General features: G+C 39.1%; 2 protein-coding genes across 3 annotated transcripts in view; one reads left to right on the top strand and one right to left on the bottom strand.

Moving 5' to 3' along the window:
- Nucleotides 1–27,955, top strand: part of LOC120807067 (centromere protein P) — a 106,678-nt gene that overhangs the window by 72,303 nt on the left and 6,420 nt on the right. The gene's annotated exons all lie outside the window — the stretch shown is intronic.
- ecm2 (extracellular matrix protein 2, female organ and adipocyte specific) lies at nt 463–27,955 on the bottom strand. Its single transcript, XM_040158714.1, has 12 exons — nt 27,677–27,955; nt 21,515–21,649; nt 20,406–20,567; nt 15,655–15,843; nt 11,269–12,075; nt 10,300–10,415; nt 9,600–9,735; nt 8,196–8,353; nt 6,791–6,930; nt 6,366–6,478; nt 5,205–5,418; nt 463–2,469 (listed from the first exon to the last, which is right to left on the bottom strand). The coding sequence occupies exons 2-12, from the start codon at nt 21,645–21,647 to the stop codon at nt 2,301–2,303; spliced, it is 2,337 nt and encodes a 778-aa protein (XP_040014648.1). The 5' UTR covers nt 21,648–21,649; nt 27,677–27,955; the 3' UTR covers nt 463–2,300.

Below are 27,955 nucleotides of genomic sequence, written 5' to 3'. Positions count from 1 at the left end.
ACAGTGAAAGGGATCAGGGAATCCAATGGAATATAATCTAACTTCTTGTTTGGATATGTGACTCGTTCATCTCACAGGTTGAATATTTGAATTGTCTAATCCTAAAAAAACTCAAGGTGTTCTACAGTGTTCCAGATGGGAACCTGAGGGTTATGTAGCCTGGTTCCAGACCTGAATCACCATTCGAACTTTTTTCAGCAATTCAAATAGGTCTAGTGTTGTGTTCTTTGACAACAGTTCCCAGATTATGAGCCTTTGGTTTATAAGATTCAATAAATTTAGGATTTTCAGTTTGTTGTAAATTTTTGTGCTGAGTACTAGTGTTGTTATTTTCATAATTATCCTTTAATCTTATCTTATCTTTAATCTAATCTTAGTGACCAGAACATGTGATTGTTAATTCCGAAGTATTTTTAATCACAAGATGTAGGTGGGACTTCATCAGTCAAGCAGTGATGTGAACATAGTGAAGTTTATTGTGCATCGTATAAATACTGTAGTATATCATCGTAGGTTGTTGTTTAGACATGTTGGCCAGCCAAGAGCAAAATGAAGGGCATATTATTCAAACAATTTCGGTATTTGTAATAAAACAGCATTTCTTCCCCTAAATTTCAAATTGTTGGGCATTCTATACATCCAGTCAATGCTCTTATCATAAGCAAAGTTACAGTCTATAAGTACTGTAAGAGCATTTTATCCACATCTTCACCATTCAAACATACAGGATTTACTCTCCCAAGTTGCAGAAGCCTTCTTTTATTCACCGTCAAAGCTGTTGTTTACTCATTAATGCATTGCAGTTCAGTTACACTGGTTGATAGTTGAAGCATAAACATAGACCTATAGTATGATTAAATTATCCAGCAGACTGTAGTGTTTCTGTGCTGAGGAACACTAAAGAAAACTTTGAAGTGGAATTTTACAGTGGGGGAAAAGACCTCTGGAACCAGTGGTTCCAGAGTTCTTTTGAGATGTGGGTGGAACCACTGGTTCCACCCACATCTCAACTCTTTTCTGAGTTCTTGGAGAGGACTAAAGGTCAATGGCATTTGTTTGAGTGTTTTCCCAATTACTGTGTTTGCTCAGACCACATAGTCGACATGGATATGCTCATCCCCATGAAATTCTAAAGCAAACATTCTGCTAACTGCAATCCCTGCTCAACAGTGAATGAAACCACGTAAACACAACAATTGCATGGAATAGTCTCCTATTCAGTAAAAAGACAAGTCCAGCAGTATGTTCGTCTCCCACCGTTACTCTATGTAACAAACTGAAGTGAAAAAGTTACTGTGGGGAATGTAATTAAAGCACAATATGGCCTGATTACGGACAATACATGCATCTAATATTGTAGATGTACCATCAACATATAAAATCTCATGCTGTACTTTAAAACAAAACTGCATATGGCAAGACTCCCATTAACTTCTTGTGTCAGCCTAAATGTAAAGGTGGCAGGAAATAAGCGGACATGTCATTATATCTTCCATCTCTTTATCCATCAGAGGCTTTAGCTCTCCAGCAGCACTCACTTTAACTTAATCCTTTGACCTGCTCTTAATGTTTAACACAAAGAGCTTGAAGGATGTATCACGCATTTGATCTCACTACTCACACTCCTTTCCATGTCAGAGTTTTTATGAAAGAAGTAACTGGAAGAAACCGAGCTGAGAAATGGAACATGAAGGTGCTGAGGTTGTTAAAAATAATGTTGGGCTTGTGGTCTCACTTCACAGAATTCTTTCCATTTCTTTATTAGCATTTTCATTTTAATGTGCATGGCATAGGGATTCTTTCCATTTTAGAGAGTTTAACACTTTTCTAAAGGAGACAGATGTCTTTGATTTTGAAGTCTGAACGTGTTCTGTCACCTTCATTCTTTTAGGGTTGGCCAGGTGACAGTGTATGACCTTAAACCAGACCTTAAACAGTGTATGAGGGCCAGAGGAAAAGAAAATCTTACTTTAAGCAGCTTGTAATGGTTCACTCAAAGGATATGAAAGGACAATACAAAAGGCAAATTACATCAGCAGTAACTGTGTTTAGACTGTTTAAATGTATATTTTCCATGTTCAGCCTGTATGTCAGACTATAATGTGAGAGCCTTTGTGAGAGTAATTTCTCAATATTTTGAGTGTTATTTCAGTGACATACAGCATTAGGGGAAGCAAGTTGGGGGAAGTCTATCTTAGGCATTAATTTCTCTTGGCACATTAAAAAACAAAATCTTAACCCCTGTGTTTCTGGGGGTACAAGCAAGTGTCTTTTAGTTTTTGGTTTCGTGTGTACTCTGGTCACTTGGTTTTCTGGGGCTTTAAGACCACACTTGAGGAGGAGCGTACACAGGAGAAGGCTGTCGGTGACATCTTCTGGGGGTCAATGTAGTTGTTTTCCAGCCTCAGTGCCACCAAAGTGGAGTCTCCATTGTGGTTCGGGTCACAAATGCCTTCATCAGGTATACTCCTGGAAGACAAAGCATCAGGAGATATATCTCTAACTGACAATTATTTTTATTATAAATTAATCTGATAATTATTTTCTCAAATAATTGATCAATCATTTGGCCTTTAAAATGCCAGAAAATGGTTTAAAGTGGCCATCAAAATTTCCTGAAGCACAAGGTGAGCTCTTTGTTTGTTTTGTCCAGCCATCAGTCCAAAACCTAAAAATGTTTTTTACGAACACATGAAGCAAAGAAAAAGCAGCAAATCTTAACTAAGAAGCTAGATTGAGTTAATACTTGGCTTTTTGCTTGAAAAATTACTAAAGCAATTAACTGAATATCCAGATAGTTGCTTAGCAGTGCTTGACTCAGGAAGAACATTTTATCAGCATAGCCAACACTTATGCTAATTATAGAGTTCCCAAAGAAAGCATTCTGGGCCCTGTTCCATTTTCTTTATAAATGTAACCTCTGGAAAACATTATCAGCCATCATAATGTCAAAGACCACTGTTATTGCAGTGCAGATACACAATTGTGTATCTTAATTTTGCTCTACGACCACAGTTATTACTGCCTTTCTCACTTATATTCATATTTGGGTGTGTAACAATTCTTTAAACTAAATGAGCAACAAAAAGACATTGTATTTATGAAAGTAGAGTTTGGCTGTTTCTTCACACAGATAGAGACACAAGTTGCAGATGTAGGCGGGCTTTTAGGCTCTGACTTTGATTTTATCAAGGTCACAAAAACATCACTTTTCATCTTAGGTGGATTGTCAAAGTGAGACCATATCTAATTTAGAATGACACTGAAATGCTGTTACATGCTTTTATTAAAAGTTGCTTTTTTTACCGGGCTGCTTACGAAAAACACAATTACAGTTAATTCAGAATGCTGCAGCAAGGATTTTAACTTATACAATAAAAGAGTTTGCATTACCCCACAGCTCACAACACCGCAATGGGTAGCTGTATCTTTTTTGAACTGATTTTAAAGCCATTGTGTCTGTTTATGTAGCATTACATAACCTAATATCTTCCTGTAAGTGTGATTACTTTCAAATTTCTGTTCCAACTAGATCTCTGAGATCTTCCACTGTTAGAAAATTGATTGGTATTTTTAAAAATGAAATTAAAGACCAATCTTTGTAATTTGGAGGAACTGTTTTTTTTTTTTTTTTTTCCCAGCTTTCAAGTTTTAATTATTTGATATTTATTTTCCCATTTAGGTTATTGTTTTTTTATTGTACTGCACCACATATGTTAAAATGATCATCAGTGTTTGCTGGAGGCTAATTACAGTTTCCCACCTGGGGTGCAAGTCAGGTTGGCAGTGGAGATGGAGCATGGTACAGGGTTTAAATTGATGATTCAGGGTGACAGGGTGGAAACGTGTGAAGCAACTTGTTTTGTTTCTTGTCGTCAAGACGACTCTCCGTCCAGTGAACCTTCAGCTTTAATCTTTTCTGGTGGGCTGTGATGAATGACTCAGTCATCTGGTCAGGCTGTGGTCTGTTGTGGGACTCTTAATTGTTGGTCTTAAAGGATTGCATTGACTTTAGATTATTTTTCTTGAGCTCTGTCTTTAGTCACCTGGTTTTATTGTTTTTTGCTACTTTAATTGACAGTAAAGTCCATGTCCTATGTTGTTATGGGTCGTATGTATTTTGAGAAAAAAAAAATCTATTTTTTCATTATGCTGTAAATTCATAAAACATACCGATAACTGCCCCTGCTAGTGAGAAGTCATGTTAAATGATAATTCGTTCTTATTAGAACTTTGGTCTTATTTCCATAATTTTGTCCATCATTTCTTTCAGTTATGATAACATTTGCTCATCAAGTTAATAGCCTGGATTTGGGAACACGATATGTTCCCAAATCTCAAGAATTTACTTGGTCAAGTTAAGTCATCATTTATATAGCCCAGAATCAAAAATTGGAAAGTTGCCTCAATGGTTTTTATAATCTATACAGCATATAACATCCTCTATCCTTAGATACTTGTCAAGTACAATGCTATAATAATTGACAGAAATGATGGAAAATACTATGAAAATAAGCTCTAAGCTTTGAAAAAAAGGATTCTTGAGTTACTCATACCCTGTGATGGGCTGATGAGCTTCACAATGACTAGAGTACCTGTATACTGGGATGGAGTTCAATCCCTGTGACCCTGAACAGGATATGCAGGTTGGAAAATGGATGGATGTATGAAAAATGCCTGTAACTGAGATCTGGTATTTCCAGAGAATTCTCATCAATAAGGAAAAATACCTGCACGAACCTGGAATTCTTAGCATGTGTTTACCTGTGTGTTCACATAATGAGAAATGTATTGAAACAAAGATGCCTCATTAAAACTCCCACTCAACTGTTGTAGCTATAGTTTAATCATGAAATGGCAGTAACTGTTCAGCTGTGGCTGTAGCTGTTTCTTCCAGTTACTTGTCATGCTCAAATCTCAGCTTATAGTTCTGTGGAAAATTATTGTTTGATTAAAACATTGATTAAATGTGTACAAAATGAAGCAAACAAATTTGTCAATAAGGACTGTGCAGGTGGTCCAACAGAGTGTCTTAATCAGATCTAAACATAATTTTGAAATTAAAATTAAAACCTAATTTATGGTGAGAAAAATCCCTGGAATCCTGAGAAAAGAGTGATGTGATCCCAGGAAGATATCATGTTAAAATCATAGGAAATCCTTCAACCCTAATAGATTGATATTTATGGATGGTGGCTTCATACCTGATCCTGTTATTGTTGAGTCTGAGGAAGTGTAGGTTGGTCATCTCGTTGATGCCAGACGGCACAGTGACCAGCTGGTTGTGATCCAGACACAGTTCCACCATGGAGTGATACGAGCCGAAGAACGACTCAGGTTCGATTCCCTCCCCATCCAGTTTGTTGTAGGAGAGGTAGAGGTACTCTAAACCAGGGTCCATGTGGGCAAAGGCGTAACCTGTGAAGATGGAGATGAAGGAAACATTGTAACCGTGGGAGACCATGACCGTGTTTTTGTACAGTCTGCAACTATGTCGTTTTAATGGTATTTTTGATAGGCAAATGAAGTGATTGTAAGACAGACAACAAGGATAAACCAGGTCTCTGCTGAGGTTGGCACAAGCCAGTCGGTTGCTCAAAACGGCATTCAGGCGCATATATGCACTTGGTAGAGTTTGGTTTGCTCCGCTTTAGCCATTGTTATCTATTGGTTTCTAACTGCTGACTCCAGCTCCCCTCTTAACGGCCTCTCTACAAATACTAATGAGGTACAGGACATGTCGTTTTGTCCAACTAACATTCTTTATTGTTCTTTTTCTTTAAAGTACTGGTTGTCCTTATTTGTACAGCTGCAGTAGTAAAAGTGTGGTTGCTTTTGTGTTTGTAGTAGTTATCCGTCTTATGATGTGATATCATATTAGCTCAACCAGTAACGATCGACAGCACTGCAGCCTTCCTCTGAAAGTACCTGTATCGTGGATTTAGGATCATTTAATTTGGTTCCAGGAGATAGTCTCCAAAGCAGGCAGCGAACAGTGGAATCAAAAGCAAAACCTGTGACAATTTATACAAGGTATATTTATTTTCATTAAGCTCCTGCAGTGGAAAACGGTAAAAGTATCCTGTCCATAAACTATTACTTGATGTAAAGATGCAGTCATAGCAGATCTTCCCACCTCCAATTAAATAGCCTTTTTTACAAAAATACAAAAATACAAAAAAAATCTATCTCCTACATAATCAATTTTGAGCTCTTTTTATGCCCCTAAAAATGTAGTAGTGTGCCATTCTTAATTTTCTGGGGGCCTAAAAGTTGTTGAGGAAATCCACCAGGTATCATGCCCAAGAGCTCTCCCATCTGTATCATATTTGTCAGCCAGGTTTTCATCAACACTTTCCACATACCAGGTATCCTCTCTATGTTGTTTCCCACCAGCACTAGATGGACCAGAGATCTGGGCAGGTAGGACGGAACTAGGTAAAGGTCATTATGTGAAAGGTCGATGGACTCCAGATTTCTGCAGAGGAGGAGGAAGATGAGGGGAAGATTTATAAGTGGAAATGAAAATGAGAGAGAACATAATTGCCTTAGATGACAGCTGATTAAAAAAACTGATATCTTCAACTGTCAAAACAAATTTACTTTTTGAAACGCCCATCAGGATAGGTACTAATTAAACAGTGGTAAACTGCACTGCTGGAAACAGCACAAGGTGGTATTGTAATGAAATAAAAAATATCTGTATTGTTAAAGGCCAAAATTTACGCTAGTAAATTCCTGTGACCCTGGAGGATCATGCATGATAGAGACTTGTCTCTTTTACTCAGACCTGTGGTTGAACCAAGCCATCGGGGCGATCCTGGTCTCATCCAGCCTGTTGTGTCTCAGACAAACCACATTCAGATTTGTGGTCTGATTGAAAACTGTTTCTGAGATTTCCTCAATAAGGTTGTTCTCCAAGTACAACTCCTGAACGACAGACAGACAGAAAAAAGAAAAAAAGAATGTTTGTCATCTCCCGGGTCAGAAAGGAAAATATTTTGTTAGGTGGAAACTCATTACTGGAATTTAGTGTCAGATTTACGGTAGGATTCCACAATAGCATCCATTTTTTTTTATTTTTTAATAAATACAATATGAAAACATCAGTGGGGATGTTACAAGTTTGTTATTAAACAGTTGTGTTTACTGAGTGGTTTTTATTCAGAGATCTTGGCAGACAGTCTGTAGTTTTTTTGGGACTGTTTCAGGTTATAAATGCATAATCCACCCAAAAACTGAATTCATCTACAATTCTTGTTGGTTTCTACCCTCATATTATGTATATTATAAAGTGCTTGATGAATCCTGGGATCCCAGAGCTAATTAGCAAAGAACAAATGTAAGGTAGACTGCGATCTTCCAAACTAATGACAAGAAAAGGTGTGTGGTTGTGGATTTGCAGTGAGCTTGTGGAAACTCTGCAAAGTCATAACATGAAGTTTGATTTAAGATGGATATGAAGCAGCAGCATGTTGGTGGTGGTCTGCAGTTTTTGTGGCTAACCAGAGGCCATAATTATAAGATGGTTGGACTGGTATCCCGCAGGTAGAAGCAGAGTTTACTCAGTGGAGTAGTCTTAAACATCAGAGCCAAAAAGAAAATTGTGATGCATCAGCAAACCTATTTTCAGAATGCTGCCAGTCCCTCAGAAAGCCTCTGATAATGTGACTGAATGCCTGATGAGATTTGATTTCAATCAGCATGTTGCTGGTGGGTTTATAGATTAATTTGCTGAGCGTTATACCTACTTCCGCCAACTGTTGTCCAAAAAGCCCATTTAGCTCCTGAGATCTTCCAGATTTCTAAGGCTGTCCACAATATAATTCGCAAGTGGCTAGAGACCATAAAATTATATGGGGGCTTAGGTTTTTATCAGCCCACTAGGAAACAAGTGTCTTCTGACAGAATCAGAGCAGCAACAAGATTTGCCCTTCTGGAATTGAGAGTCTGAATATTTCTTAGGGGTTTTTGGGGGGTTCACAGTGAGTCCTTAAAACTTATTTGACCTTTGAGGGTCGAGCCACTATGACTAGTTTCACCCCGGTCGGTTTTTCTGGTGGCACCATCACACCAAAGCAGCACCCTGTGGTTGGCCATAGCATTTTAACCCAATAGAGAGCATTATGACTTGGACTTTTACAGAGATATTCAAAAGGAATGAGATAGTTATGTAAACAGATATTACTTCATACCAGTAGTGAAATTGGAAGGCCCTGTGGTATGGTGCGGAAGTGGTTTCTGCCCAGTCTGAGGTAGGAGAGCTGGGTGAGAGGAGCAAAGGCCAGAGGATCTACAATCCCCTCACTCAGCAGATTGCCTTCCAGCTCCAGAATCACCAGGCTGCTCAGATCTTAAAGATAAAGATGTATAAAAGTTACTTTCCATAAACTGGAAATTTGTCCCAAATTCAATATGGCATAGAAACATCTGTCAGTTTGTAGTAGTCAAACAGTTACTCGACAAAACAGGAAAACAAATCCTAATTTCCTTGTGTACTGTATAATGTACATTTATAACATTACTGTGAAAAATTAAAGTTTGTAAAATAGTAATGCACAACACACAATCAGTTGTATGACCTGTGTAGATCACAGGACGGGGGTAGAGGCAAAGTGTAGCATAAATTTAATTTATCAACGAGCGCTGGGAAATTTGATCAACAAAACAAAGTACCTACAGTAAAAAAAAAAAATACCACTTGTGAATTAAGTAACACAAAGTATGATTATTCTTCATTGGAGAAAAAGACAGGTAAACGTCTGGCAATCAAGGAGGGTTTGGGCACCATCCATCATGTTACATAACAGAAGGCTGTCAAAGTTGAACTTGAAGGTTCATTTTTTTAACTTAAAAACAGCGGCTTGATTTTTTTTTTTTTTTTTTTTTTTTTTTAAGGAAAAAAAAATTAACTCACTTTGTTTCTCTCAGAGCCTTCAACCAAATGTCAAGATTTTAAATTGAGCTTTGAGGTGTTTCTCCCCAGAGAAAAACAACAGCTCACACCAATGCAAAGCAATTTTTGCTGCTTATCATGTGTAGAGGACCTAACTTTTTATATACTGAAATAGCATTTTGAAAAGGAGAATTTTCAAATCCCAGGAAGCATGATTATATAGCCTATAGGTTACATTAATGACATCAAGCTGTAAGAAGTGAAGATATGAGTCAAAAACAGTGATTATACTTCATGAAAGGACAACTGTTATTACCACCTTTAGTCAACTGTACCTAATTGACATTATCTCAGTGACTTGGCTAGATAATGTCTCTGCATGTTGGTGTCTAAACTGCACTTGGCCAAAGAAGGTTTCCTGGAGAAAGACACCACTCTGTCAGTTTGCCTGAGTGAACAGTTCTTTCATGGTTCAGGCAGACCAGCACTGTTGATGTCTATAAACAATCTGGGTGGTTGCATAGTGTCATTTTCAGACAAGTAGTTGGCAGGTTGGTGGGTAGTTGTTGAGTGTAAATGACTGATAGCTGGTAGAGTACATTGTTACATTAAAGCTGATGGTGGGTTTATAGATTAGATAGTACATTGTTACATTAAAGCTGATGTCAGTATGGAGGTGCACAATGGAATGCTGTATCACTACCTTGGAAGCTGTTTTTGTTGATCCTTCTCAGTTTGTTCTCACTGATCTTTAGCTCCTGCAGGGTTGGGGGGAGGTCAGAGGGCACGGCTTCTAGGAGGTTCCCATCCAAGTACAGACGTCTCAGCATCTTCAGACCCTGACAAATACACGTACTGTAGGTGCTGGTGATACTGGGAGGTATTTGATGGTGATGTTTGCAGAATTTGACTGCCCTCTTTCATACCGCAAATGTTCAAATGTTAATACCCCTCCATCTTTATTTTCTCCCCGTTTATAGTTTTACAGCTTTAAGATGGTGCCCATTTTAAAAATAAAGTTCAAAAAAATAAAGTAAAGTAAAAATAAAATAAAGTAAAAAAAGTTCATAAAACAATTATTTTCTTGTGCAGATTTTGTTGTTTGTCTTGTTGGTTCTATTTGACACCTATAGGTCTTTGAGGACATTTGCACCATGATATCACAGAAATTGGCACACATTTCTTTTCTTTCTGGTTGACTGCATTGATTTATATATTCAATATGTCTGTTTTACATGTATGTCTTCATACTTATTGGAGGCAACTGTCACTAAACCATCATCATCATCATTTCTTGAAGTCTCTAAAGAAACACTAGAATCGAGTGACTGACAGGTGGTTGGAAAAAATGTTGGCTATTATTCTGAAGGGTAGCATTGGTTTAGTGTGTCAGTATGTCTTACTTTGAAGGCTTTAGCATCAATGCTGGCAGAGGTGAGTTTGTTTTTCTTCAGGTTGAGCCATTCCAGGTTGGGGATGCCATTGAAGGCTTCTGCTGGGATGCTGCTGATGTTGTTGCCTGCAGGTCAGAACATTTTCAGTTAGTTAACACTGAGAGCATCAAACATAGCAGGATTTTTGTAATCGCAGTGTGTTTCTTATGCCTTGTATGTGTTTTCAAATTGGTGACTGTGTTTCTCGGTTTGCTTGAGTTTTATTTATTTGCATCATTTGTTCCCAAACACAAAGGATACGTTTCCAGTAGCAGGTGCCATTTTGTAATTCTGGTTCCAGTTTGATAAAATGCTAGATTTGCTAGGCTGCAAGTCTAACAAATCAAAACAAACAGAAAATACTAATTATTTCGTCTGCCCTCACTCTTTTTTTTTTTTTTTCTTTTTTCTTTTTTGCAATCTACAAAATAAACCTGGTAGCAGCTTCTCATTTTTAGTCGGTGATAACCGTCAGATTTGTCATTTTGAATTACATCAACGGCAGGTTGTGTCACTTTTAGACAATTAATGTTAATGCTGCAGGGTTAAAACTGGCCGTTGTCTGCTTAATGTGCTCCCTGGTATGGCTTAACTCAGCCAAAGATCATTTGTGAGGTAAGAGGAGCACGCCTCTGTAAGGTCACTCTATAATCATAGGTGGACTGTGTGTTTTTGTTGTCCAACAGACCAACAGTGTGCCGGGTGTTCTCTGGTGAATTGAGTAGCTGATTCCATCAGATTAGTTTATGGAGTCAGAATCTCCCACTTAAACTTTCAGTCATTTCAGATCCATAATTTAAAATATAAGTCTGCAAAGTATAAAATTCAATACTGGATTTAAATTCAGTAAAATACTATGGAGTTGTGTTAAAGTTGTAAAGATTCTTCTTCAAGCTGCAGTGTGTTTCAGCTCCTTGTCTTGTTGTGTTGTTGACTTACCCTCCAGACTGAGAGATTTGAGCTCAGGGATAGCCAGAGGAGGGAAGTGGATGAGATTGGCGTTCTCACATGTCACAGTGACATCAGAGATGTCGCAGCCTGGAGGGAGGCCTCCTCTGTTCACTACCAACACCATCTCCCTCTCCTCCCCTTCCTCCTCTTCCTCCTCCAACTCCTCTACTTCCTCCACCTCTGCCTTCACTTCTTTCAGTCCGTCCTCTGTCGCAGCAGGGGGTCTTGGGATTGGCGCAGGGAGGACATCTGGTTCCTCAGGTTCTTCAGGTTCTTTTGGGAGCATCTGAAACACATCTCCTCTCAGCCGCACCTCCTCCTCCTCCTCTTCCTCCTCCTCCTCCAGAGCCAGTAGTTCTTCCCTCAGAATCTCCTCCTGTCTCCTTCTTTCCTCCTCTAGCTTCCTTTCCCTCTCCCTTGCTTCTCTCTCTGCTGCCTCCTTCCGCCTCCTGTCTTCCTCCTCCTGTCTCCTCATCTCCTCTTCTTGCCTCCTCCTCTCCTCCAACTGCCTGCTCCACTCCTCCTCTCTCTCCACCTGCAGCTTCAGGGCTTCCTCCTCCTCTCTCCTCCTCTCCTCCACTATCTTTCTCTGTCTCTCTGCCTGCTCCTTCCTCTGCTTCCTCCTCTTCTTCCTCGCCTCATCCTTCTTCCTCATGCGCTCCTCCTCCTCATGGATCTCCTCTTCCTCTCGCCAGAGGATTCGCTGGATCTCTTCCTGGGTCAGTGGGGTCACAGACTCCCCGGGGTCACTGGGAACTGGGGAGTCACCAGAAAGGTCAAGGCTGAGGTCAGGGTCTAGGGTGTGTTTAGGGTGGTGCGAGGCAGCCAATCAGATGGCAGGAGTTGGAAGTAGGCAGGAGTTGGTTGAGAGGTAAAAAAAAAAAGGTGACAGTATAGAAAGAAGGAAGGAAGAAATGGGATAGAAATAGGAGAGCAGAGACAGACAGAAGGGGAAGCAAGGAGAAGAGGAGGAAAAAACTAAAAGAGAATGATATAGGATGGAGATGGAAGTTGGTGAGGACAGATCGACAGAAGGATAGTTGGACAGACAAACAAACAGACAGGAGGTGGACAGACAGAGACGGCTGTGTGTTAGTTCTGTAGACAGACAGACAGACACCCACATTTGTGCAGACACAGGTACAAGACCAGCTTGTTGAAGCTACAGAGCAGACTGCTGCTGTAGACCAGTCTGGACCAAATCCCAATAAGCTGCACCTATATGACCACAGTCAGGTGAAGTTGGTCTTTTAGCATTGGCTGATGTTACTAGCTGCTACTGAACCTAAATTTGATTAACCTAAGTCTGTTTTTTTATGATGAAAATTCGAGGTTGATATTCAGGCTTAAAAGCTAAATTTAATTTGATGGAATTAAATTTTTATAGAAGCGCATTGCACTTTCCAAAGAAACAACATTTGTAATGATTTCCAACAATAATGATCAGAGTCTTACCAATTAATAGGCTCTAACAAAATGTTGGCCTGTTTTAGTTTACAAGATTGGGCAATATAGACAAAATCTTTCATCACAGTGTGAGCTAGAACGACATACTGTCTTCTAATTATTGCAGATATGATAATTGTACTTGTAATATTGTATTGACCTGCATGTTGGCCAAAGTAACAAGAAATATCAGTTTATTATTCAACTGTAAAATGTTTCCCTCAGTATATTTTCTGGTCACAATTCTTTAATAACCTAAGTTATAGGATCTCAGTCAGTCTCAAAAGTTTGGTTAAGTTACGTGTTTATGTTTTAAAAAACTCATAAAATAGTGAAATAACAGAAAGCCCAAGTTATTTCTTCATATTAATGCTAAAACCAAAATTGCCATTAAAAAAAAAAAAAAAACACTGCACTGATGTGCAGCACTGTCCGTGTTGGCCTAATACAACCAGACATATCAGCTACTACTTTGTAAAGGATGGCAGAATCTTTGACGGCTCACAAATCTGTATCATCCCACGATAAATTCTTTCATCAAACCCTATTAGCTTATTGGAGCCACGTCAGTATCAGCATATGTCAATGGTGAGTAACAGGAAATGTCATCACAAAAATGTCACACATGTTTAAAGTAATTTAGAAACAATGACATGATATATTTTTACACTATAAACTGTTCACTTCAGTACTTAACCTGGTCACACCTGTTTGATAACCAAATAACATGGATCTTATCATAAATGTTTGTTTATGGTTATATGTTTGCTATTGGCCAACATCTTTGTATCAGACTTTTAAAATTCTCGAATATTGGTATCACCCTCAAAAAATCAATTGGGCTATAATTATGACCTCCCATTTCATAATTACCCGAAAAGACCTCACAACTATAATATTTGTGTCTCAAGACAAGATGAAGGATCTCCAGTTTATGCAGCGCTAACTCATTAATACAATACTTTGGAGTGCGTTTCTGTAATTTCAACAAAATTCTGGTTTATTACATTTCTGTTTAGATTGTGTTTGCACAAGGCATTTTCACTGACATTTCTCTGTTTGTTTGTTCAGACATGGGGGCTATCACTGATCAAGCTAACTGTCCAGTTCATCCTCTGTGGACCAAGTCATTTCTTTCAGGAAAGGAGGCGGCACTGGACAGGTTTCATTAACTATGTAGTTCGAATTACTGTTAACTCACAGAAAACAGCTATGTAGTGCAGCCAAACGATCATCTATTAAAGTGTAAATTATTTAGACCAACCTTAGCACACTTGTCCAACACTTAATGCTGTTTCATAGTCATAAAACTATGTGCCAACAGGAACATCCAACAAATACGACAGGAAAGAGACAAAAATACATGTCTGACAGAGTCTTGTGGCTGTGATATTTTTAAGTTCGTAGGCTTACATCATTGTTTGTGGACAATTTGCATTTGTTTGCTGGACTTTTTTCTCACGGATTTGGGATTCTTAATCTCGCCTTCAAAGTTCTGATTGGCTTGGCTGTTTTCCCAATCCATGAAATCTGAAACACCTGAACTATTTAGTTCACTGAACAAATCGGGGATGTGAGCAGTGATTCAGAGGTCTAAAACCAGACTAATTATAATTAGTAGGCAGCATTTCACAAGTTATTTTGGAGATGACATGGGGAAACTATGTCAGTTGTTGGACTAATACTTTTCCTCTGAGTATAAAACAGCTTTTAATCTGCTTACTGTGTGTTTTCCTTCACAGTAAACCCCCATACAGACAGCAGACAGACATACTGTAGTTTAGACAGTGTATGTATACAGATACATACATGTTTCTATGGTTATTGCTATCAGGTTAATATTGTATTCTACATACAGTGATAAGTCATAGATAAAATGACTTTGAAAGGCTTTAGGTTTTCTCCTGCTTCAGCTCCATACATGGACATAGTGACTGTGATCAGGGAGTTAGTTACTGTCAATACAACCACTTCAGTTTTTTTTTTTGTTTTTTTTTTTTGCTCCAAAATTTCACTGATGTTTTGTAGACATGTTTCCAATTTACAGTAAAAGATGCATGTTCAGCAGGGAGGTCGAAAATTCATTGCCACACTGTCATGATCATCCACTGTATATGTGGTCACTTTCATACTTTATGAATGAAGCATCACACAAACATCTTTGTTCGTTGTAGATTCAGTTGTACATCCAGTCTTCACTTGATGAGCTTGAACTGACAGTAAGGTGAAACCAACCCTGGACATGTTGGAAACAACATGTGGTATCTCCCAACATACAGACATGTTAAAACTTTCACAACATGTGTGTTGACTGACCCAAAATGTGCTGACCGCATTTTTGAAGCCATGATGGAAACAGAGAGCAACATGCTGAGGCCGCAGAGATGGAAACTCTTTAATTTAATTTTTTCTGGGAAACAAGTGACAAGTAAAAAAGATTAGACGATGAAGAGTTTCATTCCAAAAATTAGACATCTACTGTTTAAATGATTAAATTAACTCTGACTCCTAACACCTAACACAGAAAGATCCTTTGTCCCTCTGCCGAAACGCTCTGAATTCCAACACCTGCTAGTCACAGGAACACACGATGTTTCAGTCTTTTTTGTCACATTGGCACATATATACAGTGATGGAACTGGATGTTTTACTCCAGATATAAAATAATCAATCCTACAGTTCATCCAATATGTTAAACTGAAGGCTGTTATTCACTGTAACGTACACTAATTTAAACCATTTAAACATTACGAGAGTTATGATGTGCAAAATTGGACTTTTACCGTAAAAGTTAAGGTTAAGTTTTCATGATGTTAAGCGCTGAATGAATGAAACCCTTCAAACATTGGTCCTGATTGTCAGAAATGTTGCCCATCTCTGTTGCCCCTGGATGTTGCACCATGGCGTTGCCACATGTTGTGTTTCTACCTTGCTCCATGCAGATGGGGCAGCATTCCCCAGCGGGGGTGAAGGGGAAGTGGCAGTGCATTTTGGGACAGGTGATCTCGTCACAAACCACCCGCCCTCCGGTACACAGACAAGTCACACAGGGCTTTGGAGACCAGAAGGCCTGGTCGAACATGGTCAGACCCTGGTACACACACTGGCCCTGTTTACCTGAAACAATACAAACACATTACAGTCAGTTTAGTAGTTCATTATAGTTCTAAGTCAGATCGTAACTGGAGGGAGTAAATGTCATTTGTCAACTGGTTATTATGACACTTTTCAAGATAAATCTTCTATTTCAGAGTCTATAAACCTGAAATGCAAAAGCATTTAACGTGAGTAATATGGCAGTGGAGGCCAGCATGATGTGGATAAAATCTGAAACACTAAATAATATAACACACTTTTAAGACCTTCATATACTCCCAAACGGACACGGACATTGTTATTTATAATACATAGGGTGTCTGGGTTCACAGATGCCGTTGTCAGCGTGGTCATGAAATTTGGGCTTCAAGTTTGCTCTCCACAGGAACCTCACCAACATGGCCGCATAGCGAAATTTTAGATTCTCCACAGTACGATGCAACTGTGCAGGTGCTGAAAGTATAATTTTAGGTAAAGTAAACAAAAGAACGAAGCCTGCCACCAGTCACGTGACACAGCTCTCTGTGACAGTGTATTTTATGGCAGTGAATGAGGCAAAGAGCGAAATGTGGTGCGTATTTTCATCGTCTTTTTCAACATTTTTGCATGTGAGCCTTGTGTCTTCATAATAAAAGCAGACACTTTATAGGTTCTTGGAGTGCCAATTTTGAATGAGTTTATTTTATTTTTATAGATAAAGGTCTTCGGTAAGCCTAAAGCCTAGCCCTGCTGTAATTTGACTTTACAAGCCATTGTTTACAGTCCTGTTTATTCTGCACATCTAGCTGAATATGGACAGCTGGCTAACCTGGATTTTTCCCTTATTACTAGAAAAAAAGATTAATTTTCCGACAAATTACTTGCAACTGGCTAAACAAAGAGCTAATCATTTCTGGCTTCCCTAGAGAAAAAGGTGAATCACTGTAAACCAGAGTAAATAATTTTGGTATCAGCAGAAAAGAAGAGTCTGAGGTTTATGATGCCTGATAATCGGACTGAAGTGCCATTAGATTTTCACTTTATTATTCACTCTGACATGGTGTTTATGTTAGGGATATCGGGGGGAATTTTGCCCTCACCAATCAGAAGCAAGTGACATATCCACCCTGCCAACAAGTTTGTTTGTTTGTTTCTTTTTTCAGAGGTGCCAAATGAAGCAGGATCCATTAATTGACTTAATGTTTTTTGTATCAAAATTTCTTTTTGCTCTATGTTGACTTACAAAAACCCATACAGCCATTCTGGCAGAAGACGATGTCTCCATTCTAATTTCCTCCTGTACAACAAGGATTTGCTTGACTCCGTTGGTTTTCCAACCAAGGAAACAGCTGTTGATGAGTAAAACACCAGGCCTGTTTGAATCACTGAACAAATCGCAGATGTGGACGGTGATTCAGATTTTCAGAACAAGGCAAATTCAAACCAGCAACCTATAGGTCACAACTTTAAATTAACACGCCAACCCTTGTCAACCTCCTTAGCAGCAGCAGACTCTACTGCAGTAATTGCTGTGTACATCTGGTCAAATCTAAATCTTGTACTTTACCATCAGAACCAGGCAAAGCAGTGATTTGCAGCGTTTCCACTCCTCCCTCTGCATTATCTTCACCTTTCAACATCAGACCTGGGAGAGAACGAAGCTGTAACTGGCAGTGAGTCAGTAAGAAAGACGGGGAGAGGCGGGAAGAGACCCTTTGTGTCTATTTTAAGTCAGTCCTGTCTGTCATCTATCCTTTCTAATGGTATGCTCTTTGTCAAGTCTATAGGAACACAGGTAGTTAAGAGGCTCAGGTTATTTCTCTTAAATACTGTCTTTCTATTATGTCTGTCCTCTTCACTGTGAGCAGTGAGACTGTCACCCTGTCATCTCTCCTGGAGCACACATACTTTAGAGCTTTCTTTTCTCTTTAAAATAGTGTCTTGCTGTCACAGCTCTTGCTCTTCATTGTCTAGTAAATTACAGGGTTTTGTTTAAATAATACAGAAAACATCAGAGTGCTGTGGCACCACCATCCTAAGGTGTTCAGTACATATTTAAATGTATTTTTACGAGCTGTGAAACAGTTTGACTTGCTGATTGACATGATTTTGATTCTAAATGAATAATTTTTCAAGTAAAAACTGGAATTAGTCTCAGCTTCCAGCTTCTCTAATGTAAGGATTAGCTGCATTGCTCTGTTTTATATCACCTTGAGATTGTTTTTTGGTCTGTGTGTGCACAACTTTAGATAATGTTACCTAAAAGTTACATTATCCCCACAAAATAGCTAAGGTACAAAGGTCAGCATCTAGATAAAGAAAAGATGCAGTAAAGGATGATGAAAATAGATATTTCTAGTAAATGTTGATGTAAGTGGGGAACATGACTGGATCAGAGTTACAGCAGAGTTAGAGTCACTTTTTTTTTTAAATTATATCATTTTAGGACGCTCTTCAAAATATTAGGATAACCCTAGATAATGGAAACAAGGACTGACTTGCATTCTAATTTAGTAATGTTGTGGGAATTCACTCAAAATTTGTGCAACACTTGAATGTGAATGTACCTTGTAACTTGACAAAATTATCCTGTTGTTACGAGACAGAAGTTCCACACTTCATGTAATGACACTTAAATGAACCATCTCTTTGACATTTGAGCAAACTCCATCCGCAGATGAAGACCAAGATAAGGTTGAAAGCTTTTGAAAAAAAGTTGGTAGGGTTGACCTAGAGATAAGATTATTTTGTCAAGCTAGTGTTGTTGTCAGGGTCAAGAATGAACTTTCATACTGAAGTACCTTCAACTGTAAGAACTACAAAGTTCCTTGGTGACTGGACAGGCATTTCACTTTACACAAAACAAAGAAAATAAAACATTGCTTGCTCAATCAGACTTCTCAGGAAAAGTCTTCTTGGTCCGACATCTGTAACTCTCTGTTTTTGTAAACTGCAGTTTGATCTGTTTATGTCTGCTACTCTGAACACAAAGCAGACATGTTCTCATGTTTCAAACAACAGCGAAAACAGAAACAAATAGTTAAAATAAAAAAATAAAAATCCTCTACAGCTCCCAACAACAGACTGCCACCGCTAATTACATAATGCTGGCTTTAATGTTTTAAACTGAAAGGTTTCTCATGGCCTTGAAGATCTTGTTTGGAGTTTCTGTCCTCATCGCTGTGTGGGATTTTTCAGGACTTATTTTCTGCCAAGCTCTTTTCCCACAGATAGCTTTCCCTTCTGTTCATGTTGGAAAGTGATGATTTGTCATTAAACTACTGAGCTGTAATAACAAGCAGTTTCGTTATGAGAACAGGACAAAGCCTGACAGCTGAGCTGAACTGTTCTCTGTTTGAGCTCATACATCAAGTCTGATTAAAAATTTATTCAGTTTTTATTTTACTGTAGTAAGAATTTATTGTGTAGAAAACTGTTTTATAATGTACCATTTAAAAGTTCTAAATGCAAAGATACTTGAACTGTTTCCTGTTGATTCACGCACTGACATACAAACACTGAGACAGACTAACTAGTTTATAGGTTTTTGAAAACTGGTGAAATTTGCGGCACATTTACGGTGCCTTTAAATCTACACTAAAGTTTAAATCTACATGTTTTTATTTTCTAAATTAAAACAGGCTTTTTCAAGATTATTATTGGATGTTTCAGATATTTCGTATGTGCACAAAGTAAAAGCTGGAACATGCTTTTCCATTTGCACAACTGGAGCAGAGCTGAAACAACTGATGATTAGTCAGTCAGCTTTGATAAACAATTATGTTTGCTGGTTACAACTTCTCCGATGTGAGGACTTGCTGCTTTTCTCCATTTTATATAACTTAAAATTGAATATTTGGGTTTTGACTGTTGGTTGGACAAAACAAGACTGGAAAAGAACAAAATTTTGGAGCTTGTGATAGATATTTCCCCTATTTTATGGACTCAAAAATTATTGGAAAATTATATATAATGACAATAACAGATTGTTGTGTCACACAGTTAGCCGTAACACCTTTCTACATGAAGATCTGTAAAAAAGTTAACATGTATCATTGCAGGAGTATAATTCCCACATAAACCAACATGTCAATCAGATTATGAGCAGAGGTTTCGTGCCACACAGCTTCTCATCCAGTAATGCACCCACAAAAACCAACAGAACATAATGGGACTTGCTAACGTCATGAGGATAGATAGATTAATGACAAAGGAAACTGTGATCCTCTCCAGTTTTTCAGATTTAGCAGGTGTATAAATCATCATATGATTCAAACTACTCTGGGATCATTCACAGAGAAGGGAGGACAGTATGATACAATTTAACAGAATATAACAAGATCTGATGAGGTGCCTTTTGATATTAGTAGTTAACATTATGGTTAACGCGATGTCAAGGAGCTATGTTGGAGCTTTCTATAAAAATGTTCGGGAAACGATGAGGTGGACTGTATCTGATCAAGTGATTCTAATTACTTTACTTTGCAAATGGTGTCAACACTAAAAAGCCTTATCAGAGCCTCTGTAGTACTTACTCGTCTCACTTGTCTGAGTTCCTGGTCTCACCGACCTGGGTTACAGCTGTGTAACTAGTCTTCACTAACCTGGGATGATGTTGTAGCTGGAGTGCTGTTCTTGAAGGTTCTTATAGGACTCCAGGAACAGAGTTTTTCCTTGGTTTTCTCTGGGCTCTACTGGAACACTGGGACCAGGGACAAGTCTGATCTTCAGAGGTCTGGAGCTCCCCGCTCTGGCCTGCCCATGACCTGTGACACATGGTCGTATCAATATTCATCTACATCTACCTAGAAACTTCTAAAGACAGACAGACATCAGTTTCCAGTTCCACTTGGTTTTAGGGACAGCCTGATTATCAATTTACAGATACGGTATGTTTTTGGCCGATTTGCCACAGTTTTGTTTGTACTAGGCTCTGAACCAAAAATAAATAAATTCTGATTAAGCCAAATGAATAGAGAACTTGTTGTCTATGAGCCAATTCTTGATTTTACTTTAATGTATCCCCATTCTTGTGCAACGTTTAAAATGACTTAATAATTACCATATAATAATGCATTTTGAGCGCAAACAGCTTCCAAGCATTCTCATATGATTAAAAAAAAGTCGGGGGCCTGTTATGCTCCCCTATGAGACATATGTAATAGGTTGATCTGGTGTTTTTTCTGGTGTCATTAGAGGTTTTTACATCAGACAACAAGAATATACTTTGAATTAACGTCACCAGTGAAACATAAGACGTTAGGACAAAGCTCAGGCTTGGCAACCCAACTATGAGTTCAGGGCCTTTGTGATGCTGTGTGCAGTCACTGTGCCCACCGGTTGTTGGTCAACAAATCACTTCAACGTTAACTGCTACAACTACAAAGTCTCCTTTTTTACATTTCTGTTTCATTCTATTTCTACTCCTGCTAATTAAACAAGAAGCAACATACAAATCAGTTAACTTAAAATTACTGAAGTTTTTCACTTTTGATGGAGCTAGGCTTGTATCTTCCCCATGCTTCCATCCTTTGTGCTAAGCTAGGCTAAACACGTTTTGGACCTGTCCGTACTGGATGCACAGAGGTGAAACTGATAGCAGTCTGCTCATCTAACTGTACAATGGCTAACAAAAGGATTTGCCAGATGTCAGAGTGGGGCTTTTTTTTTTTTGTTTGTTTTTTTTTTTTTTGTTGATGAAGCAGAATCTTACCCTGTCCGTCCCTCTTCCTCTTTTCCCGGCGGGTCTCACCGACCTGGTTGCGAGGTCTGTTCCTGGCATGGGCGTCTGGGATTGTCAGGAACACCAGCGTCCACAAACTGGCCACCAAAAGCCACCACCTCATCCCTGCAAAGCAGCACAGACCAGATTCAGGTTGGCTCACTGGAACCTCTAACAACACTGGGGACTTCACAATGGCTGCCTATTGATAGAAATTGTTGGTGATACAGTACCTCTCTAGGAACTGATACCAATCCTCTACTTTTTTCAATGCCTTTTTTTGTTTGTTTTCTTTGGGGGTTTTTTGTTTTTTGGTTGTTGCCCCTGCCCCCCCCAAAACATTTTGTTTTGTCATTTGACAAAAGAAGCTTCTCAGAGTTCTTAAATGTTAAATGCAGTCTAAACGTAAATTCAAGCAGTCATGCAGCTTTTGATACTCAGTGCTACAAACACATTTCAGTCTGTACCCAAGAAGAAATGGGTTCGATACCCAAACCTAGATTTCACTGGTTCCGCAGCAGGACTTAAGCAGGTTAATTGGATGCATCCAAGACAAAAGGAAAATATAAAACAGTTAATTCTCCCAGTAGCCATGGCTGGAAATCAAAAGTTCAGAAACGTTGGGCGCCCCATAGCTTTGGAGTTTAAGGCACTGACAGTGAACCACAATATCCAGGGTTTGACTCCAACCGGTGACCTTTGTTTCATGTCATTCACGATCTGTCTCCCCAGACCTTAAAATTATTGTAGAAACCGGCAGATAAAACAACTGGAACCAAACAGACAGATCCATGTTCCTTCTCCACCCGCAGAAAAATAAACAGCAGAAACAGAGAGGTTTTTACCTGCAGCAGCTTCTCTAACAAAAAGAGCTGTCAGTGCTGCTGCTGGTCCTCATATAGCTCTTTACTGGGGTCCTAATGGCCAGTTCCCTACACGTGTGTGTGCGCGTGTAATGACTAGTCTATACACTGCAGTCCTGTCATTATTAAAGCAGAGATCTGACACTAACACACACCTTCGCACACCTGATAGTTTGTCTTCTGTCTGATTCCCCCCTGAATGGAGTAGATTGAACCAGTTCTCTGTATCAACCTCAATAACAATAGTAAATGTGCTGTAGCTCTGCCCCAGTGCATGATGGGAGTTGTTGATGGTCTCTCTATCAGACCAGCCTGATAGAGAAATTTAGTTTTTGATAGTCTGAAGGAGTGTAGGCTGCTGTCGACATTTATTAACTGCACTCGTAGATCTGAACCAATATAATGAGCTTTTAGCCTGCTGCAGCTTTTAGCAGTGAATATAGTGGAACAACAAGCATCTAGAGCCAGATATTTTTCTCAGGAGTTGGTGTAGACCAAACCAGAACTAGAAGGAGAGGCAACATTGGACTTCCATTTATCGGGTGGAGACAAAAATGACTCCAGTGGGATGATCATGTTGTCTGTAACCACTGGATGTGGAAACAGTCAGCTGCATGTTAGCCCCATCTGTTTTATATGGTGAAATTTAGAAAGGATGTGTTTGCAACTTCTTCCCATACCCTCAAGTAATAAAAACAAAAAATCAGTTAACAGAGCTTTAATATTTGTCATGTTGATCGAATAAGTATGTCTGTAAGAGCTGTTATTTCATATAACTGCGGTAAACATCTTATCGAGAGTTGTTGCCATTTTTTTGAAGTCTTTTGTATGTGTGTTTTTTTTTTTTTTTTTTTAAATCTCTGCACATTTCTGGTTTGAAAAACTTCTTTATTGTAATGTTTTATAATGTTGCTGTATTGTTTTCATAATGGTTACCATTATGTTTTAGGACAGTTAAGATGGATAAAACATTGTTTTATTTTTGTTACATTTCTTATTAACCTTATTATTTCAACATATTATATGCAGTCACTGTCTCCACAGGTAGCCCCTCTATTACAGTCAGAGTAAGAAATATCCAAACAGAAAGACTGAACCTTAGTTTACCATCTTCACTCGCACATTTCAGCCTAATCGTTCGTGGAGCTGATATCAGTAACTAACTGTAGTAACTGTAATCCAACTCTAGTTCCAGTCCTAGCATTCAGTTTTTGCTGTGACCAGCCTTTTCCTTTAAAACAGCAACAGTTCTCCTCGGTGCACTTGCACACAGATTTTCAAGGTGCCAGACTGACTCCATAATGTTAAGATCAGGGCTCTATGGGGGCCAGACCATGTGTTGCAGGACTCCTTGTTCTTCTAGTCTCTGAAGATAGTTCTTTACGACTCTGGCTGGATGTTTGAACTCCTTGTCCTGCTGCAGAATGAGTTTTAGACCGATCAGAAGCCGCCCAGATGGTACTGCTTGATGGAGAAGAATCTAAACATCTAAAGTGCCTAAAACCTTTGCACAGTACAGTATGTGTCTCTTATACTAAGTATAAAAGAGACAATTAGTGCTTTAGTATATAGCGAGAAGTAAAATGAAATTTCAGACACTCCTCAATCATTGTGAGTTTGTGTCATAACTAACAGGTGTAGAGTCGCACAAAGGTGCTTTTCACATTTATAAAATGTGACTCATTCAATTGTGGGAATCTTTCATGACACTATATATATATATTTCATAATATATAATATATAATTTACTCTCAGACTTCAGACACCCAAATAAAGTGGGGCAATAAGGGTGAATGTAGTGCCCTGTATTTTAAGCAAGGAGTGATTTTGTACACAGTCTAAGCGCAAACTTAAGTGTTTTATACCTGAATTTTATCCAGATATGATGAAATGGCATAAATGGGGCTTAAAATAAATTAATATCTGCTACAGCATTTGATATTAGAATCTTAAGCCTTTGTGATTTTAACAATAATTAATTTATCATTTAAAAAAAAAAAAAACTACAGCTCCCGTGAAGTTTTTCCAGAGCGCAGTGTACATATTACACGTCATGGTAAGTGGGTCTCCCTTAAGGTATCCACCCACACTCTCTCATTTAATAAATCACTTTTTTTCTTTTTTTTCTTTTTTAAAGTATGCAGCTGGAGGTTTGAACACTGTCAGCTCTGAGACCCTCCCTCCTCAACTCAGCAACAACCAATTGCAAACCAGATTTCAGTGCTGACCAGACGACAGAGAGAGTGAGAGAGAAAGAGATCTATGTGTGCTGAGACAGAGGGAAGAAAACAGTAGGGAGGGGAGAGAAATGGAAAATATTCAGCAATTCAGTTTCTGGATGAGCAGGTTCAGATGGAGAGACTTCCAGCAGTAAGAGCAGAGGATAAAAATAACCCTGAGGCCTGTGTATGTGTGTGCGTAGTTTAATGAAAACCAGAAAGTAAGTTTTGCTCCGCTGCTGTTTCTGCTGGTCTGTTTGATCACTTCAGTATTTCACTTATTAACTGGACATGGGGAAATAGTAAAAATGACTTCAGAATGACTTTTTATTTCTAACACCATTGTGTGCAGACCAGTTAGCATGTTGTCTTCTATTGTGACTTTTTTCAGGCAACATGCATTTGTTTTACTTTTCAGTAACAAAAGCTCCAAAATTTCACTTTAGGCAAATCGATTACATTTTCTTCACACTAAAACTAAGACTAAAGTTTGACTCAGTGCAGCTCTGTACTTGGTCTATAATTGCTTTAAAAATGCCTGATAATCTTTCTCCTACCACAAACTCCACTAGCCTCACCTTCAGTTTTAGCTTAGCTCATTCCAAATGAACCAGTCTAAGGCTGCAACTACAATATTCAGCATATTGTTCTTCTTTTTTACTGTGAAACTAGTGAGAAATGCTCACCCCAGTTTCTCAGTGTCTAATGTGACGTCCTCAAATGTTTTTTGTATGACCATCAGTCATGCAGCTGTTCTTGGTTACAGACGACCATGTCCGGTTTAGCTTCTGTTTCTCTAGCATCTGTAAAGCCATTTATCTTCTCACACAGTTTCTGTCGTGAGTCCTCTAAAAACTGAAAGGAGATACTGAGCTTTTATGTCCCTATTGTTAATCAGCTTAGTATCTACATTGATAATCACTGTCCAGCACATCAAACCACTTTGTAGTTTTTCAGTTTGCTCCACTTCAGCATTGTGAGGGTTATTTTTCTATGATCTTGTTTCATGTTTGTAATTTTCCTTGCCCTGTATCGCTGTGAATTGTAGCTATGATAAATCTTCTGGTACACCTTTTGGTTTCTAGCCATTGACTCCAGCTCCCTCTGAGTGTCCTCCTCTCAACAAATACTAGAGACAGCCTGGACATGTTTATATATCCAACAAGCGCTCGTCACTATTCTTCTTTTTTAAAGGATTGGATGTCTTGCTCCATACAGATGCCGTAGTAGGAAAATGGTAGTTACTGCTGTTTTTGTTGTAGTCATCTTTGTTGTAATGCGAATTCACATCAGTTGTGAGTCGGTGTTATGGTGTGTTGGAATTTGAGTTTATGTTGCTTGTTAACGTGGTGTGTGATTGGATCCCAGGAAGAAGAGCCTCTGTTCTGATAAAGCTAATGGGGATGCTAATAAATGAAATGAAATCTGCTCAACCAATCGCAATCGCTACTGCCAACCCCTGAAGGTACCTGGAACTTACATTTATATTAACAATCGGCCGAACCGCCTCCGGAGGTGGTCAGGGACGCATTGTGTCCACACTGCTGAGCGGAAGTACTTAATCGTGCGTGACTGTGAGGTAGTAGCTAGGCAGCTAGCAGGCATTAGCGTGTGTAAACACACACAGCAGTCCTCCCCTCAGTCCTCGTCTATTGATGTTATTGAAGACACTCGTGGATGGAGTGACAACAAGACCATGCGTCTACTTTCGATTTGGTCCGACAAAAGTATATAAGCGAGTAAAGCACACAAACACAGTAAAGCAGCTTCACAGATGGCTCCTATCTTTCTGTTTATTGGCCCCGCGCAAACGAGAGGAGGATGTGACGTGAGCTGGACAGAGCAATCGGATCTCGATTGGATCTCAGTGTGGACACTGGAGACACATATTAATACCATGTGTAAATGTAATCAGGTTAAAATCATATCTAGATAAAATCTGGATACAAGACGCATTTTAATGCCAAGTGTAAACGGAGTCAAAGGCTCACGTCACAATTTCTGTTTTCCGTTGCACTTCTAACAAACTGGAACGACTACAGCCATCAACCAGCCGCCATGAAGTGTACGCTCTGCACCTCTGAGGGAAAGAACTAGTCAGTAGGCTGTTTTCCTGATCCAAAAACCAAACCAACTAAACAAACTACTCTGCCATTTTCACGGCACTGTGGAGTTCTTACCCAATCTGCGCAATTTCGTAAAGCGCCAGGTCTTTGGTCTTTGGTCAGCTTCCTGTTTCAAATTTGGCATTAGCAGGCAGTTTAAGTCAGGTCAAGTCTTCAAGACACAGTCGTGGGTCTCAGTTGTCAGCTTGTGTGGAACCGAGCGCCACTGTGCATCTGATTCAAAAGTCTTATCATAATCTTTGTACACACTGATGGAAAAAAAAATGCAGCTTAATCAGTAAAGTTTTGCATTGCTTTGCTAAATGTACATGCTGTCAACGCCTTGTGGAAGTAGTATTGTTGAATGAGCTCATTATTTCTCTGTTTTAAGTTTGTTTGGTGTTTTTTAAATCCAGAGAATTCTCAGTATGTATTTTGATTAAAAACCAACAAATGACTGGATACCAGTGAAACCAAGACAGAAACAAATTACAAGGTTAGTGAAAACACTCTAAAAAACATGGCAAAACCTGAATAAAGATGGTCTCTCTGATTTAGTTACGGCACTTATCTCCAAATGTCCTCTCAGCTCGCAGTTAATGCCCTGAAACACAACAGAACTTCATCAGTGAGCTGAAGGGGAGTGCTGCATCAAAACCAGGAAGTGTACAGGCGTCTACATGTATCCTCCAAGTTTATAAACTTGGTTTCTCTAGGTCCATTCTGGTTCAGGTCTGGGCTGCATTTAAGCGGACGAGTCCTTGTTAGGCTTTGTCAAGATCCTGTAAGTTGCGGGTACAAGCTTTTTGGGTTTGGTTTTTCTCTTTTGGACCTGTGAAGGAGATTATCTACAGCCATAACCCTCAGCAGCAACTCAAACAGCTGTTTACAAATCACGAAAGACAGAGAGACAGAGAGACAGAGAGGGGAGGAGCTGAGGACAGACAGACAATAACTCTACATTACCAGCAGTTTGAAGGCAGCTGCAGGACTTGGGGCCAAATTCTTCCACCCTCTTTTCTCCCCCTCTGGTTCTGCAGGAGCTCCAGGAGAGGTATATGTGTTTTTGTGTGTGTGTGTGTGTGTGTGTGTGTGTGTGTGTGTGTGTGTGTGTGTGTCTGTGTGAGAGTGTGAGTGTGATTGTGATTGTGAGTGAGTCTGATTCTCGGCGTGTCTCCGAGCCTGGAGCAGTTGCGTAGAACAGAGCAGGCTAATAGAGCTGTGTAGGATAGCCAGGATTTCCAC

This window comes from Xiphias gladius, chromosome 21, assembly GCF_016859285.1.
Source record: "Xiphias gladius isolate SHS-SW01 ecotype Sanya breed wild chromosome 21, ASM1685928v1, whole genome shotgun sequence".
Lineage (NCBI taxonomy): Eukaryota > Metazoa > Chordata > Actinopteri > Istiophoriformes > Xiphiidae > Xiphias > Xiphias gladius.
The sequence above is the reverse complement of the archived record's forward strand: the minus strand, read 5'-3'. Positions and strand labels throughout refer to the sequence as shown.

What these genes read in the sequence shown, in the direction of transcription:
- ecm2 (XM_040158714.1), bottom strand. Translation starts at nt 21,647, where the DNA reads ATGAGGTGGTGGCTTTTGGTGGCCAGTTTGTGGACGCTGGTGTTCCTG. An exon ending in GAGGAAGAGGGACGGACAGG is followed by an intron (nt 20,568 to 21,514) that starts GTAAGATTCTGC and finishes CATGTGTCACAG; the next exon opens with GTCATGGGCAGGCCAGAGCG. An exon ending in CTCAACAATAACAGGATCAG is followed by an intron (nt 2,470 to 5,204) that starts GTATGAAGCCAC and finishes TTTGTCTTCCAG; the next exon opens with GAGTATACCTGATGAAGGCA.